This window comes from Synchiropus splendidus, chromosome 15 (assembly GCF_027744825.2).
Source record: "Synchiropus splendidus isolate RoL2022-P1 chromosome 15, RoL_Sspl_1.0, whole genome shotgun sequence".
Lineage (NCBI taxonomy): Eukaryota > Metazoa > Chordata > Actinopteri > Syngnathiformes > Callionymidae > Synchiropus > Synchiropus splendidus.
In genome coordinates this window covers 5,302,484-5,318,248 of record NC_071348.1, presented here as the reverse complement: position 1 = coordinate 5,318,248, position 15,765 = coordinate 5,302,484, and the positions used below count along the sequence as shown (strand labels likewise).

General features: G+C 45.9%; 3 protein-coding genes across 4 annotated transcripts; 1 reads left to right on the top strand and 2 right to left on the bottom strand.

Annotated features, from left to right (window-relative positions):
- Positions 1 to 1,490: 1,490 nt before the first annotated feature.
- Positions 1,491 to 5,185, bottom strand: elovl4a (ELOVL fatty acid elongase 4a). Its single transcript, XM_053843612.1, has 7 exons — positions 4,993 to 5,185; positions 4,035 to 4,110; positions 3,467 to 3,654; positions 3,329 to 3,409; positions 2,972 to 3,143; positions 2,768 to 2,895; positions 1,491 to 2,709 (listed from the first exon to the last, which is right to left on the bottom strand). The coding sequence occupies exons 2-7, from the start codon at positions 4,099 to 4,101 to the stop codon at positions 2,386 to 2,388; spliced, it is 960 nt and encodes a 319-aa protein (XP_053699587.1). The 5' UTR covers positions 4,102 to 4,110; positions 4,993 to 5,185; the 3' UTR covers positions 1,491 to 2,385.
- A 705-nt stretch (positions 5,186 to 5,890) lies between these two features.
- On the top strand, positions 5,891 to 9,204 carry prelid3a (PRELI domain containing 3A). Its single transcript, XM_053843815.1, has 7 exons — positions 5,891 to 6,163; positions 6,290 to 6,458; positions 6,632 to 6,721; positions 6,782 to 6,852; positions 6,908 to 7,010; positions 7,544 to 7,620; positions 7,689 to 9,204. Exons 1-6 carry the CDS (start codon positions 6,099 to 6,101, stop codon positions 7,613 to 7,615), a joined length of 570 nt encoding a protein of 189 aa, XP_053699790.1. The 5' UTR covers positions 5,891 to 6,098; the 3' UTR covers positions 7,616 to 7,620; positions 7,689 to 9,204.
- fbxo32 (F-box protein 32) lies at positions 8,704 to 13,999 on the bottom strand. 2 transcript variants are annotated; one of them, XM_053843814.1, is made up of 9 exons: positions 13,782 to 13,999; positions 12,748 to 12,863; positions 12,611 to 12,660; positions 12,453 to 12,545; positions 11,117 to 11,210; positions 10,436 to 10,620; positions 10,184 to 10,366; positions 9,433 to 9,576; positions 8,704 to 9,365 (listed from the first exon to the last, which is right to left on the bottom strand). In XM_053843814.1, exons 1-9 carry the CDS (start codon positions 13,889 to 13,891, stop codon positions 9,276 to 9,278), a joined length of 1,065 nt encoding a protein of 354 aa, XP_053699789.1. In that variant the 5' UTR covers positions 13,892 to 13,999; the 3' UTR covers positions 8,704 to 9,275. The 2 variants fall into 2 exon arrangements, with proteins under 2 accessions (XP_053699789.1, XP_053699788.1); XM_053843813.1 differs by lacking the exon at positions 13,782 to 13,999 and adding an exon at positions 13,541 to 13,741.
- Between the last annotated feature and the right edge of the window lie 1,766 nt (positions 14,000 to 15,765).

Here is a 15,765-nt window from a genome sequence, read left to right as displayed (position 1 = left end):
AACTTCATGAGTTGAGCATGTTACATGAGCAACTTCATGAGTTTAAAACGTTACATGAGCAACCTCATGAGTTGAACATGTTACATGAGTTGCTCACGTTACTCTGAAGTGCAATATGACCAATAGAATGGCCTTTCAGCGCAATTTGATTTGAGTGACATTGATAATCGCTGTAACAACAGTTTCCTTTTCAGCCAGTGCAAACACACTGTACCGTTCTCCTCAAGTCCTGGTTCCACCAGCCCACAGCGACCCTCACGATCCAAGCTTGTAAAGTAGAAACATCGTCTCAGCGCCAGGACAGAAGACTTTCTAAACAGCTAATAATGGAAAACACATGGCAGAGACAGCAGTCGGATTGTGAAGGAAAAGTATCCAAAGCATCATTATCACCTAGAGAGGGGAACAAACTCGGAGCAGGCCAAGGCCGAGAGGCTGTCAGGCTCCGCTGGTGATTGGAGAGTGAATCACGTCTTGGAACAAGGGAAGATGCTGGATAGGTTTGTGGCCTAAAGAAACAGATGAATGTAGGCAGTTGTAATAGAGTTGACTTTAACTAAACACTTTCCAGTTACTGTGCTTGTGAGACGGATTGTTGTCCCAGTGAAGAGACAGTGATTACACGAGGGACAGGAGATCTGAGACGTTTATTCCTGGACTTCGTCTGTGTCTGGATTTAAAGCTGCTCCATGGAGGCAGGGAGAGAGTGAGAGGGCATCTGTGGAAGGGTCCGGGCTGATGCAGGGTGGGTGTGTGGGGTCCAGCAGCTGTTGTGTACTGTTGCCATGGAAACCTTTGTCTGCAACCGCCTGAAGTCGGCGGTGGATTCAAAAGCTGAACGACATGAACCGTGATGCCCTGGCTTCATGTGGAGGGAGTGAAACAGAACACGACTGAAGACAGGAAGAACGGGATGTCGAGATTCAGTTGCTGACAGTGTGTAGTTTGAAAATGTGACTTTTGTGAACCAGAGTGACAAAGACTTACCACCGTTCTGAAAGACTGTTGAACCAAAAGTTACATAGACCAGAAATGGAAGAATAAAGAAATGTTTGAAGAAGGACTAATCCAAAACAAAATCCAAAAAATATAGTGCATAAATCATTTCAATAATAATAATAATGCAAAAGTGACTAGATGTCTTTGGAAAATGTAAAATATATGTAAAAAACAATGTGAAAAAATGTGCTGAATATCTATAATAAAATGGACAGAAGTAAAAAGAGTATAGACAAGGCCATGTTGGGGGACAATACATGTACAGTTTACAAATAAATAATAATAAATTAATTTAAAAAAAAATCCTGACCAAGATGTCCAGAGGAACATGTGATAAATCGAAAAATTAGGCAGGTATAAAATAAAAATAATTAATATCATCAAATACATACGTAAAAAGAACAAATGAATGCAGTGAAAAGGACTTGGATTGAACAAAAGTAGACTTTATTAAAAACAGGGTTACATCGTAGCTCTCTGAATGCTAAGTTATGCTAATGTGTTTCATTTAATCCAACTATTTAGATTGTTATTCTGCTGTGGAGGTGATACTCATCGGCGACATCGTGACGCCCTCTAGTGTTAACACCACGATAGTATATTCGCTAAATGAGTCACTGGACCATTGAAAACGCAACGAAAGACACGTGTCAAACAAGCATTCATTTTTAATGAAAATTAAAAGTCATGATAGTTAAAAAAAACATTTTTAGGAGGCATGGCGGACGTGTCGCCGTCCCGACAAACATTCCCAAATGTGTACAAAATATCACAATGTAATATGTACAACACAATAAGAACACAGACGAGCACTTTCAGCGACATGGGGCTCTATATTTACACCGAGATGAAAGAACTCAACATCACATCACATCAAAAGGTTGGAAAAGAGCGGGACTATTGATACCGAAGCTTGTTTGTTCGCTGTGACACCACACCGGCAAATGTGTCGTACATTCAAGCTCAGGCCACAAACAGACCTGGAGAGACGTAGTTACTCTGATAACGTGTTGCTGAGTCCAAGAGAGGAACGTAAACTAAAGTCTCCTCTCAGCCCAGGCAGAGCTCAGTCATCCGCCGGAGACTGGGAGTGGAGCTGCTTCTGTCTTCTACAGGGAAGGAGTGGAGTTATCTCAAAAGCTTCGTCATGTCTCTCACAAGCACCAAAAAGAACTCAAGATAATAGAAAAGGTTCTCCAGACGTGATGGATTTGGCTTTAAAATGCAACAGGAAGCCAATATGTCGTGTTGTGAAATGAAGACGTTACAGCAGGCAACACTGTTGACGACTCCTCTCTGAACATAGAAAATATCTACTTGAACTCATGGCTTAAATCAACTCATCCACCTCCTCAAATGAAGTCTCTCAACTCTGAATCTCACCGTCTAATCTCTTTTAGCTCTTCCTTTCCTCTTCCTCCGGCCGCTGTTCTCCTGAGGCTTGTCCTCCTTGCCTCCGGCCGCCACAGCGCCGTTGGCAGCCTTGTTGAGTCCGTTGAGGGAACCGTTGGAGATGGCCTTCGCCGCTTTGGAGGAGGAGGAGCCGTCGCGGCGGGGCTGCTGCCGGCGGTAGGTCTGGTAGTAGAAGTTGCCGAAGAGCACGATGAAGGTGATGGCATAGCAGATGAGGGAGTAGTGCATCCAGTGGGGGAAGTCGCAGTTGACGTAGAGGGACAGGGCCGTGTGACCGATGGTGACGTGGAACTGGATCTGAAATGGATGTCAGGATTTAACCGGCCTGGATTCCCACTGAAGAGGAAGGTCTCACCATCTGAATGATGGTCAGGTACTTCTTCCACCACAGGTACTTCTGGATCTTCGGGCCGCAGGAGGCCAGGCCATAATACAGGTACATCAGGACGTGGATGGCTGCGTTCATGTGGGCCCCAAAGAAGGCTGCGAGACCACAAGAGATTTATTATACTCCCTGGGTAAACTAGCATCTTAGGCATGTCGCGGCAGAGGTACTCACACTGGCCCCCAGCCACCCACTTGATGCCGATCCACCACAGCGTGAACATGGTGCAGTGGTGGTACACATGCAGGAAGGTGACCTGGTTGAACTTCTTCCTCAGGATGAAGAACACCGTGTCCAAGTACTCGATACCTTTGGAGATGAAGTACCACCACAGAGCACCAGCGACCTGTCGGAAAGGAGCCGCGGCTCAGTTGTGCGGACAGTCTGCCGCCACGTCACGGAACAAAAGGTGAAACCAAACACCTGCTTCCATGAGATCAAGTTGCTAACCCCTGCCGTCGCTTCCATGAAGTGGAAATGAAGACAGGCAGATGTGAGTGTGTCAGGCAGCGAGAGCATGGGTTTACTCACCCTCACTTCGTTGGGATCATCTGAATAGTCCACCGACTGACAGATGTAGCTGTACTTCGCGGCCCGCGCTGCCATGAACAACTGCCGAAGCCAGAAGATGTCAGAAACGGACGCGTTCCTCAGGGCTCGCTGGCTTACCTCTTTGAAGATGAAGAAGTTGAGGAAGACCATGCCGAAGTTGTAGACGATGAGGGTCTTGCGGAGCTGAAAGGGCTCCCGGTTCTTCATGTATTTGGGCCCGAGCCAGAGGAACAGCAGGTAGGACGTGCTGATGGCCAGCGTGGGAAGAGGGTTGTCCATCAGCGGCCATTTCTCCACCCGCTTGTCTGAAACAGGAAGTAAACATCCGTAATGATCCAAACAACACACATGTTGAGGTCCTCACAAGGACTCTGAGCTGACTAACTGATGCCTCACAACAAGAAGAAGCAGTGCTAGTCGGACCATCTGATGAGAATTCAGTGCGATCCATCCATGGACATGAAACTGACTGAGCAATGTTTCCCATGACCAGAAAGTACAGACAAGTCAGAGGCTTATAATGATGCTTATAACTGCAGTGCTAATGGTTACACTTAGAAAACTCAATCCACTCATGCTGTTGATCAGATTCGGCTTTTGCTTGGATTTGGGTTTTTTTTGGTTTTTCATCTTAATAGAACTGCATCAGGCACATCAGTCCTGCGAGAATGGAAATCACAATTACCTGCGATAGTCAGCGTCCATTTATAGAACTCGATGGTGTCGTTAATAAGATGAGTGACGATCTCCATGGTTGCGACCTGGAAAGAGAAATGCAACTCCAACACATGAAGACACTGGCAGCAGATTATGGCCTCCCCCTGAGCCCTTCTTTATCAGACATTAGGATCACGGTGAGCAGTTTATTAACGTTGCTGTGACACCAGAGACCGCTTTCACACTGGGAGGGTGAAACCGGGTCGACTGGGGCCTGTTGAGTCCCGCAGGAGGATTTGTCTGCCTCCATGACAAATCCACCTAACAGTTTCTGTTGGATGTGAAAGTTCCAGAAGAGCTCCAGTCTCACTACAGGTTGAGCGCCGAGCCTCGTGGTGCACAAAGGCCGGGATATGCAGCCAGCACAGCGCATGCATCAGCGGATTTTTTGGGAGGGTGGGGTGGGCTGCATGGCTTGTGGCACAAGCACTGGCAAACCTGGCCATTGCTCTTGTTAGGTTGCCTCATCTGGGCCGATTTATCGGCCTGCGTGAGTCAAGAACTGGCTCACATGGGGTGATTTAATGATGCTACACAAGATGCCCCCCTCTCCCATCTCTCCACCCCCACCTCCCAAAGCTCCCCCTCCCTCCTGTATCTAGCCCTACTGCAGCATCTGCCATATGTCCTCCCACCACCATCCCTCCATGCTCTGAATAAACTCTCTTCATCCGTTCGCACAATCGCGTGAAACACGATGTACCGAAGCACCGATCATAAATATTCATCGCGGTTTTAATTCAGGCTCCGGATTCTGCGGCACAGCCCGGCCTCCATCGTCCCCTGAAGGAACACCGTCACATCGTAACGTGGGCTTCAAATATAGAATGAAAAAAACACATTTGTCGCGTTTGACTCTATTCTATAACCGAAAACACCCACACATCTTTCTTATGCCGCGTGAGAATGAATCGTTCTTTTCTTACCGTAACGCTGCGCTTTCTTGCCCTCTGTATTTCTCTATATCAGGAAGAGTCGGACCAACAAATGTTGTGTTTTATCTGAATCACCCGAATGGCTGTGTGATTAAATGGAGAACTCGCCGGTGTTACATAGTCGCAGTTCTGCGCGTCTGCTCCAACGAGTTCATCCACTGATGGGCCACAACGCCAGAGTCAAGTTTCCGGAGATGGAAGTGGATTCCTCTGAATTTCAAAATAAAACCGCCACACGAGAAAATTAGAATTTCAATCTTGCCCCTACTTTTTTTCTGAACTAGAACACGAATATATAGTCAAACAATTGTTTTCGTTTTCTAACACATCGAGTGGTAGCGTAGGGCACCGATTCTGTTCGCTTAATAGGGGTTTTAATTTGAAAGGTTCGTCGTCGTTTATGCGTCCTGACGTTACTTAAGCATGTTTAAATTGACGTAGCATCGCCGTTGATGGAGATGCTGGCCAGATGCTATGCGCACGCGCACAAGCAAAGGCGGATGCAGCAAAAACGCTCGAGCATCAAGCTAAGCAGCATAAGGTCATAAAATCCGAAATCTACAACAATAAAATTAAAAAGGGCGCAACGAATTATTCATTAAACAAGGATTGTGTAATGCACGTATTGAGCACGTAAGTTGTTCTTTAATTCTTTAGATAGTGACCATTAAAGTAAAGGTTTAAGTGTTTTTCCTGTACTTGTGTTACTACCAGTCAATATGTCAGACTTTACAAGATGTCAAAAAACAGATACATGTCTATTAAATCCTAGGTCATCGTGATCGTCTTGACACGTGGAAACGAGAAGTCCCCGAAGAATTTATTTTATTTTGAAAGGGCAAAGCGGAAGCAGCTCCTGTGACGCGGCTAGACTTTGCGGTTGCACCGGCTTCTTGTCTCCATCACAGGCCGATTGTTCTTCCTCCGAGCTCCGTTGTCAGTGAAAGATCAGGGGCACAGAAGCCGATGATGGTGGTCTTTTGTCAAACGAAGCACTTCCTGGACGAATCTGACTGATGTCGTGAGCGCACGAGCTCGGTTCTGACCAATGGAGCGACCCCTTTAAGAGAGAATGGCCCGGTGATAGAGAGGCTCGGATGACCCTGAGCGTTTCACTGATTCGCTTGAAAATGAGGATTTGGAGCAGTGAGCATGTTTTCAGGTTTGTAAAGGTCTGGATTATCTGGATTGTAATTGTGATTTCTTTTTTAAACTCCAACACCCTGTTCACCTCAGAAACACAATCTCAGAATGTAAGGTTTGTTCTCCTGTGTTGGTGTCTGCATAGTTATCCATGGGAGACTGTGATCAAGGCAGCAATGAGGAAGTACCCGAACCCCATGAACCCCAATGTTGTCGGGGTGGACGTGCTGGACCGCAGCCTGGACTCTGAGGGACGCCTCCACAGCCACAGACTCCTGAGCACAGAGTGGGGTCTGCCAGGGATCGTAAGAGCGGTCAGTGAACACACGGCTCTCACATGAGTCCTGAAAACTGAGATCGAGCTTTACTGAACTAGCTGACTTTCCTGGGTGTCCCTCATGCCTAACTGTATTAAGCAATATTGCCAGAAAGTTAGAGTCCACGTTTGGTTCAGTCTGATGTTGACAGTACTGGTTTGGATCTTAAGATATTGGGGACGAACCACACGCAGACGTACGTGAAGGAGCACTCCATCGTGGACCCTGATGAGAAGAAGATGGAGCTGTGCTCGACAAACGTGAGTCGACTGCGACGGCGCCGTCTCTCACAGCAGGGTTTAATTCTGTCTTTGTTTCAGATCACGCTCACCAACTTGATCTCTGTGGACGAGAGGCTCCTGTACAGACCTCACCCGGACAACCCCGACATGTAAGTGTTGAGGATGGCGCGAGGGCGACCCATATCTAATCTCACTGCCTCTCAGGACGGTCCTGACCCAGGAGGCCATCATCACGGTCAAAGGAGTCAGTCTCAGCAGCTACTTGGAGGGGATGATGGCCAGGAGGATGACGGCCAACGCCAGGAAGGTGACCTTTATATATATATATTTATATTTATGTTTGTATTTATAAATATATATTTTATGTATGTTTTTTTTTATTCAGTAGTTTAATGTTTATATATCTGTACGTTGTTATGTTTGTAGAGGTTTCATAATTTTATATTTATTTTTCCTCCTTTATTTATGGTTCTGCTTCTCACTTTTCTTTATTATTTTACTTTTTTCTTTCTTTACAGTTATTGTTTGTTTGTAAAAAAAAAAGATTTTTAATAATTGCAATTAATATTCTTCATAACCCAATTCAATAACATTATTATATCAGTCTATTTTTGTCTCATAAATGCAATTTATATTTTTTATATCGCTCATTTCTTTATATTAAATAGTCACTATTGTAAAATAAATTATTTTTAATATAAAATTGTTCATTAATCTCCATGAAAACGTGATTTTTTCTCAAACCCCAAAAACAACTTGAATGTTCCTCCAAGTGTTGCAGATGGCAGCAGTCATCGTGCTACTCTCACTACTGTGTGCACTTCCTGTGTGACTCTGCAGGGCTGGGACGCGATTGAGTGGATCATTAAAAACTCCGAGCGAGAGAATGTGCCTCTGTGTGACGTTTACTGACCTTGGTAAATCTTCTCTCTCCTGCTTCCTGTCACTTTCTCAGAAGAGCCCACAGTAATTGTTGTTTCCACAGCCTCTGTCACACTCCTGCTGCGGATGTTTGGCTGCTCCCACTCGGGTGTCGTGATGGATCCGAATCTCGCTCTTTTGTGGAGTTCGTGAGGAAAACAGCAGACATTTTTGCAGCGTCATCGCCGCTGTCTAATCCACGATGACGCTCCATGAGTCGGCGAAACATTCTTCCACTGTTTTAATCCATCAGTAATCTGCTGTTTTGAATATGTTTTGTAGAAGAGAATTAACTTTTGGAATACAATGAATGTAACAGTAAACCATATGCAAAACCTCTGTGACTCTGGAGCAGGGCTGTGCAACCAACAGGGGGCGCTGTACCTTTTTAACAATGCAGGGATTGAGGGAACTTTCTACTGCAGGATCACGCTTGTATCTCAGTGTGTGAAACTCACTCACGCATCGAGGTCGTATGATGAGGAGCTTGACCTATTGTTTACTGAAACAGAAAACAGACACAGCCCTGCTCTGGAGGTCAAAGGTCAGATAAATAACTGGTGCTTTTCCAAGAGGCGTATATATTTTTGGCTGCATGGTAGAATATGTGTCGGAGGCCATCATTGTCGACCATCAGTCTGACAGTGTTAGCGTCAACAAGCCGATGAAGTTACTTTGATCAAGCTGGTATATAATATTTGCCTGGATTGATACTGGATTTAACAATGTATGTGAATATTGAAAGCGATTTAATGAGTAATATAAGTTTAATATTTTTTTAATATAATTTTTTTCATTTATCTGTTAAACGATTGGAAAACAGAAATGTTTCGTTCTTGTAAGAATGTGGGTGAAGGTGAACTATTAATACTTCACGGTCTCCTGGGACCATGATGTTTGCAGATGATGTGGTGACTTGTGAGTGAGAAGTTGAGGGTGGAGCCTGTAGAGACGGCAAATGAAAAGGCGGCGGTAGAGAGTTGGCTCCAATTGTGACTCAAAGTCATGTAGACACATGACCAGCAGATGGCGCAATGACACTTCCATCTTTGAAAGAGTTGAAGACAAAAAAAAAAAAAAAGATTTCTTTTGTTTATTAAACTGAACGAAGACAAAATGCATGGCATAGCATGTACATGATTCTCACTGTCAGGGCAGTGATAGAAACAGCTGACTTCCAACACAAGAGTGTTACTACTAGTCATACTGAAATAAAAAGAGCTCAAAAAAACCATGCACTGTTTTTAATAACTCGTTTCAAACAAGACTCAGTACCTGGTGCAACTGGCTTCACCGGTGCTCACTGGCAAACACGATACAAAAATAGAAAAGTGAAAAACAAAAAGTAGAAACAAGCTGGTGTTGTGCGTTGACACGTGTCAGATGTAGCAAACCAAACTTGTGCAGGAAATGTGTCACCCTCCGCCTGCGTGTGCGCTAAAGTTGTGAAATTAAAAAAAACAATCACAAACCTCTCGACTCTCGTAACTTCATGGAAACTTAAAAAAAAAAAAAATGTCACTAAGATTGCATAACTGTCCCACAGCCTGACGCCCACCGGTCTCTGAAAACATTTACACCCAGGAATCGATCAACAAAATCCATATTGTACATGTTTATGTACAGTATTTACAGTCTTTTCTTTTGGAGATCAGAAGTGGAAAAGGTCGATGAAGTCTTGTGGCGAGAGGGCGACCGTGCAGCTGTCGGGGTTGTTGGCGGTGCAGGGATGGTTCGTGTCCTGGCAGAGGGGAAGTGGCATCACGTCAGCACAGTCGGAGGCGTGAGAGACTGAAGTGGTGTCGTACCTTCCAGAAGAGGATGTGGCAGTGAGTGCAGAAGTGCAGGGTGTCGCTGTACTGCTCTCTCAGAGGGTAGCAGCGGCTCAGCTTGAAGTACATCTTCTTCCACTCCAGGTGACCTTTTTCAGACACCATCAGGCGCTTTCGAATCTAAACATGAACAATAGCAACTGTCACCAACTGTTTTCATTTTGTTGTTAGCATCATTTCTAGTAAACCAAAGTGCATTTGGGCTTAAAGTCCTATAGAAAATCCCTATTCATTTGTGAACGACTGTAGTGACTGATCTGGCTTGTTATTTTGCCAGGCTATTTGCAGAAACAAATTGCAGAAAACGTATTTGTTCCAAATGTGTCCAGAAAGGGGCGGGCAATATGGCAAAATGTCATGATATCATCTTCTCTTTTGCACGATTTTATTGTAGTTTGGAGTTTCCAGAAAAATCCTTAGAATTCTTTGCCTGAACTTCATAAAAACAATTGTTCTTTCTCTCTTCACATTTTGGAGCGCATTTATTTTGTTGCGCATTTAGTGCATTTCGCCAACTTTGAAACCACAAAGCAAACTTGACTGACAGTCCATGTGATCTCCTCACCTTGGTTGCTCCTCAACACCCTCTCATGGTCATGATTTAATGGCATCATATCGCCCACCTCTATCTCCGGACACATGAGGTGAAACTGGATCGTTTTCCCGCGGCACACCTGACACTCTGTCACAGCACACTGGTCTAAACACTCTGGGGATACTTCAGCACCTGTCTGTCTGTGAAATGGTACTGGCAGAGCTTCTTCCACAGCAGCCGGTCCTCAGTCAGCGCCCCCATTTCCGGACACCCCTCGCCCAAGCTGACCAGGTCCCGGCCGTCCGACAGACGCTCCATGATGCACATCTGCACGGTGGCCGGCAAGTCGGTCAGAGTCATCCCGGCGGCCGGCGGCTGTTGGGGCAGAGCAGAGCACCGTTAGCGCGTGGCACGGCAACACACCCCGACGGAGGTGGTCTTCACCCTGTTGATCTGGATGTTGTCCAGCTGCTGCTGCCACTGCAGGATGTTCTCCATGCGGTGCACCCAGATGTTGATGTTGCCCACCAGCACCGACTTGCCCATGTCCTGCACCAGCACGCACAGCGACATGTACAGCGTCTGCAGCAGCTCCTTGATGGGACGCACGTTCTGCTGGTCGTCCAGCACTGTCGGGAGAATCACATCCAACACTGATGTTTGGGCGCTGAAACATCGGTGAAGCTAAACAGCGTGCAGCTCTGGGAACATGTGGTTTACACAGCCGAGGCCTGCAGAACATCTCGCCGAGCGCCTCTGAACAGGTGACCAACAACTGAGCCACTCTCTTCATGAAACACAGCTCAACGTTCTATATCCTCAGCTGGCCAAACCAGGGGTCATTTCAAATCTCAAATGTTAAAGATAAACTAAACTCAAGTTGGAATGAGTAATAACTTCTTAAATGCCACATATTGAAGTATGTCACATGACCTGCCTTGTCACAAATTCTGTCATAAAAAGCGACAATAAAGCTCTAACACAATTGTCCTTGGAACTTTACAAAGATCTCAAATGGCATCCGCAAGCTGAAGCCAGATTAAATTCCCATGTAGCTTTACTTGTCCTTCTTTGTTGAAAAGTTCATCTGCCGTAGGGGTCCAAGTTACAGGTGGCGGCGCTCACCCTTCTGAACGACTCTCTCCAGAATGTTCATGAAGTTCTTCTGAGCCACTCCACTCAGGGAGGGCAGCTGGGACTTGGCGATGAGCTCCAGGAGCTGAGGGGAAAAAAAAGACATCAGACACACCAAACTGAGCCGCTGAAGGGGAAGTGAGGTGTGGACGGCGTTTGAAACAGGCTCCTGATCATGTGACACCAATTACCCAGAGTGAGGCAACAGGTCGGTGTTTTTCACACACACACACACGCTGAGATCATGGAGGAACATCAGGTTCCTGTTTACAGCTGAAGAGACGCTAGTGAACTTTCACTCGGGCGAATGATTTACCTCCAATATGACTCACTCAAGTGGAATATGTTTTTACAGTCCTCAACCAAGAGGAGCCCATATCTCAGTGGTCGGCTCGGTAGACTGATTTGTTTCAGTGAAGTCATGTGACCTTTCTCAAGGCCATTTAAATGAAGAGTGAGAGAAGTCAGGTGACTGCAGCACTGACAGGATTAGACATCGAAACTTTAATCCCGCTTCTCTTCCCTCCACATTCCCCCCTGCTGTCCAGTCTTCTGCACCACATCTGAGCGGGTTCCACTCTCTCCTCGCCTGAAGTCCCAGTCTCTGCTCTACTGTGGAGCAGCCGACCACAAGTTTGCCTTCCTGCTTTAAACCAGCGAGACTGAGAAAAGGAGCTGCTTGTCAAACAAGCGTCCAGGAAGTGACACGTCCAATAAATGTGACACACGGTCGACCCCGCACAACAACAGGTCACCTGACCCGCTCCAGGTCTGGTTTCACAAACCCCCACACTCCTCCTCACACAGCTGTCAGCCCCTTCGGAGCCCCAACCCGCTCACATGGAGGCACATGTGGGAGAGAAATATCTCAAGCGCTGAACCAGTATCGGCATCAGCGACCAGCAGGAGAATGTCGGCGCTGTAAAAGTTTCTTTTTTGGCTCGGGTCCCACTGTGAGTGTCTTACAGACCACAGCATAAAGTCAAACTAATGGCGCTTCAGCTACTGAGCTCCTGTCTTTTATTACCAATTCTTAAAAAATATGTCACCTCTTGCTCTTGATAATAATCCCATTTCATGTGAATTAAATAATATTAAATTTAAAGAATTTAATTTGTCCTCTAGTCATGTGTTGAATCAGTGCTGTCTTGTCATTATTCCTCTCGATTATTCATCCAGACACCAACATCTTTTTGAACTTTCAAGGGTCTGTGTTCACACAGGAGACACTGGTCTGCAGCGCAGTGATAAGCCAGCACCTCCCACCTCACTGACTCCAGTCCACCGCAGAAACAAAGACAAGCAGAGGAACACAGTGGTGACTCACTCTGACGATGTAATTGAATCTTCTGGTGTCGTTGATGGCGCTGCAGAAATCCAAGCGGTTGAAGGCTTCGCCCAGCGTGCAGTATCCGTGGCGCTGCCAGAGGTGGATTAGTCTGGGATGCAGTCAGGAGGACTCACTTGGTACAGAGCAGCTCTTACCTCTTTGGTGCTGCCTTTGTGAACATAGATCCACTTCTCTCTGTGAAAGTCTACAGAGGAGGAGAACCAGTGAGCGTCTCCTGCTCCTGACCTTCGGAGAAGGACAAGCTCTACCATGGCAGCAACATTTGACTCACATGGGACCTTGGCGTTGTTGTTCATCAGGTCTTTCTTCCTCTTCTTGGCAGACAGGTCATAGCTGAGAGAGAGCAGCAAGTTCTCCTTGTTGAAACACTCCTCTTGTTTATGGAAGCTGCAGACGCAGGAGCAACACTGCTTTAACATCACATGTCATAGTTCACCAACTCTCGAAGGTGAAACACTAAGGGGGAGCAGTTTTAGTGAGACAAAACTAATGTTGCTAACAATAGATGAGCAAGCTGTGGTGGAGCTGTGCCAAAGCTCTTCGCTACACCCCCAAACAATGGCATCACTCAAGTTACACCACCAAACCATGACGCTCTCATTTCTTAGTTATGTTGCATCACCAGTCAGCTTCGAATGATTTCTTGATAACTTATATTTAGAAAAAAAGGAATACATGTACAGTAACAAATATTGTACTACATACTGATCGCATGCTGTCTATTTTTTATTTAATAAAAGACACAAGTCGCCATATATATTTTTCTTTTCCAGATGAAAAAAAAATTCCAGCTTTTTCACGTATTTTGTCATCATCATTTATGTTTTTTGTTTATTAATATATATATATTTTTATTTTAATAATAACGAACATTAAAAGCATTTTCCCCGTACGATTTGTTCAATAATCATGAGCAATACCGATACTTTTTTCGTTTATTATGTAAAATGCATCATTTTGATCTGCATATTGATCAGACCAGATCCTAATAAAGTACACCTGCCTCAGGTGACTTGGTGAATTCAAATATGTGACGTAGAGTGCGACAGAGCGCAACAACACACCGAAACAAAGAGTGGCTGTTTCTCCCAGCTGTTGCGGACGCTGGTTCCACCGTGGAGCCCTTCGTGGCAGAGGAGCTGTTGGGAGTTAATCCACTCTCTGCTCGGTCTATTAATAGCCCATGATTAAGAAGTGCGGGAATAAACAAAGCCACTGGCCTTAATGGCATGTCAACACGGGAAGCGTCGTTGCGACAGTCACAAAGTCAAGTTCGACAGCGAGCTCGGAGCCGCGCGCACAAACCTCTCCGTGTTGTTGTTGTTCGCCTCGTCCGTCGAAGTCTTTTTCCATCCTTCCTCGGTTTTCACCCAGCTCTGTCCCGGCGACCTCCAGTCCTGTCCGAGGAAAGGCATCGCTCAAACGTTTAATGTCAAAGTGTTGTCAAGTCCTCTTGTGATGCTCCTCGAGTTTGTTGTGACGGAACGTGTTTGTGTTGTTGTGTGCGCAGCGTCTTATATCCTCCGGCCGAGAACCCGGAAGTGCGCAAGCCCCGCCCCTCTCGGAAACTTCCCCGCAACACGTGTCTTTGTTTACCAACTGGACTCTTGCAAAACCTCCAACCTCGGCCTCCGGGCGGGGCGAACCTGAGCTGCAGGTGGAATTTCGGAGGGTCCTGGCCTCGTCTGGGGCTTCAGAGATGTTTCGTAGCGTGTTCAGGTTGTTGCGGGGATCAGAGGCGGTTATGTAACAGTGTCAGCTGCGGCCAGAGGTTCATGTGCTGCCGCTGCGCGCTGTTCCGGATCATGTTTCAAGCGCTTTTAACGCTCCGAAAGTACTTCAACACTCGGATATCTACCTTTTTAACCAACTGCACCCTCCCAAAACACCAAGAGCTCGCATTCAATGGTATTCTCTTCATTACAGTTATTGTTTTCCTCCATCAATCTCCTCCCACAGGCGGGGCAGAAACGGCTTCCCATGTGGCTGAGAACATGTGAACCATGTCCAGAAAATGCCGTGAGACGCTGAGTAAACCAGACTGCGATTCAATTCCTTCCAGCAGTTTGATTCAAAGAAGTGATTAGAAACATGCAACATTAAGATCTCGGTACAGAGATGTGTCTCCCACACACACTTATCCTTGAAGAACTCATTGTTGAACATGCAGGACTTGCTGTCAGTGGGTTTCTAAATCCTAGCAAATAAGTAGCAACATTTCACTTGTTCTGGATCAGTTCTGGACACTTTAAGATGATCTGCGCTCAGTTTACACATGTTTATTTTGGAGGATCTAGTTCGAAAGTTCAATTTAAAAGCTCTTAAGGGTCGAACTTGGCCTTGAGTTTGACACCGGCTTTCAGTCACTGGTTTGCTGCTTCTAACAGCGTGAACTGATGAAGTTTAGACCCTTATTTTGCAGCGCTCACGAACATTTATCTATTACATCGTGAAGAGAAACGTGGTCAGATTGTGACTCATGCACTGTAACCCTTAATTCAACGGCAAAAAGAGAACATGTGTTCCGTGTTTGGAGCTGATTGTGATCCCTCACGTGGATATGCTGGCAGCAAAGGTCCAGATTTCAACTGTTTTATCTCCCAAAAGTAAAGCCGAAGTAATAAAAAAGGAATCATTACTCAGCATATCTCAGCTGCTAAAGGTCAAAAGATCAAGACTTTCCTTACTTTAGATAGAGTTATTCATCAAAATAGACCATATTTTGACGTGTAACTTTAAAGAGCCTGCATGCGTCAGTAAACATGTCGGAGGAACTTGTCTGGTCCTGTCTCTTGATCCTGAGTCACTTCTGCTTCTATTTATAATCTGGATTATTTTCACGGTATACTGTTTCAGAGTGAGTGTGTGGTTTTTGGGGGGCTGCCATTGTTTTTCCCAGCAGATGATCCGTGTGGACTCAGCGGGGGAATGTTGCTCCTATGAGTGCGTGCCATGGCAGATAAGCAGCAATTCTGTCACTGGGTCAGCTGGTATCAGCTTGGTTACACAGTGAGCCCGATAGCCGGAGGAAGTCAGAGCTGATAATGACTGAAACTACGTCTGTGAGCAACCAGGAAGTGGAGTGGGGTGAACGGCCCTGACGGAAAGTTGTGGCTTAGCTAGTGTTGCGTTATAATGGTGTGTGCGTGTGTGTGTGTTCTGATGCTCAGGAGGAGGGGATTGCGTTGCTCCACATGATACGATCTGAAGAAAACATGTCAGCAGCACATGCCGTGCAGCGAGAAGCTTCTCGGAAACAACCAGTCGTTGCTGTCACAACCACAGCACA

Bases quoted from the DNA above. Each gene is read 5' to 3' on its own strand.
- elovl4a (XM_053843612.1), bottom strand. From the start codon at position 4,101: ATGGAGATCGTCACTCATCTTATTAACGACACCATCGAGTTCTATAAA. The intron at 3,410-3,466 runs GTAAGCCAGCGA...TGGCTTCGGCAG, and splicing joins ACTTCTTCATCTTCAAAGAG to TTGTTCATGGCAGCGCGGGC. The intron at 3,144-3,328 runs GTGAGTAAACCC...CCTTTCCGACAG, and splicing joins ATGATCCCAACGAAGTGAGG to GTCGCTGGTGCTCTGTGGTG.
- fbxo32 (XM_053843813.1), bottom strand. From the start codon at position 13,707: ATGCCATTAAGGCCAGTGGCTTTGTTTATTCCCGCACTTCTTAATCAT. The intron at 12,546-12,610 runs GTAAGAGCTGCT...CACCTCTGGCAG, and splicing joins ACAAAGGCAGCACCAAAGAG to CGCCACGGATACTGCACGCT. The intron at 10,621-11,116 runs GTGAGCGCCGCC...TTCTCCCGACAG, and splicing joins GGAGAGAGTCGTTCAGAAGG to TGCTGGACGACCAGCAGAAC.
- prelid3a (XM_053843815.1), top strand. From the start codon at position 6,099: ATGACCCTGAGCGTTTCACTGATTCGCTTGAAAATGAGGATTTGGAGC. The intron at 6,459-6,631 runs GTCAGTGAACAC...TTGGATCTTAAG, and splicing joins TGCCAGGGATCGTAAGAGCG to ATATTGGGGACGAACCACAC. The intron at 6,722-6,781 runs GTGAGTCGACTG...TCTTTGTTTCAG, and splicing joins TGGAGCTGTGCTCGACAAAC to ATCACGCTCACCAACTTGAT.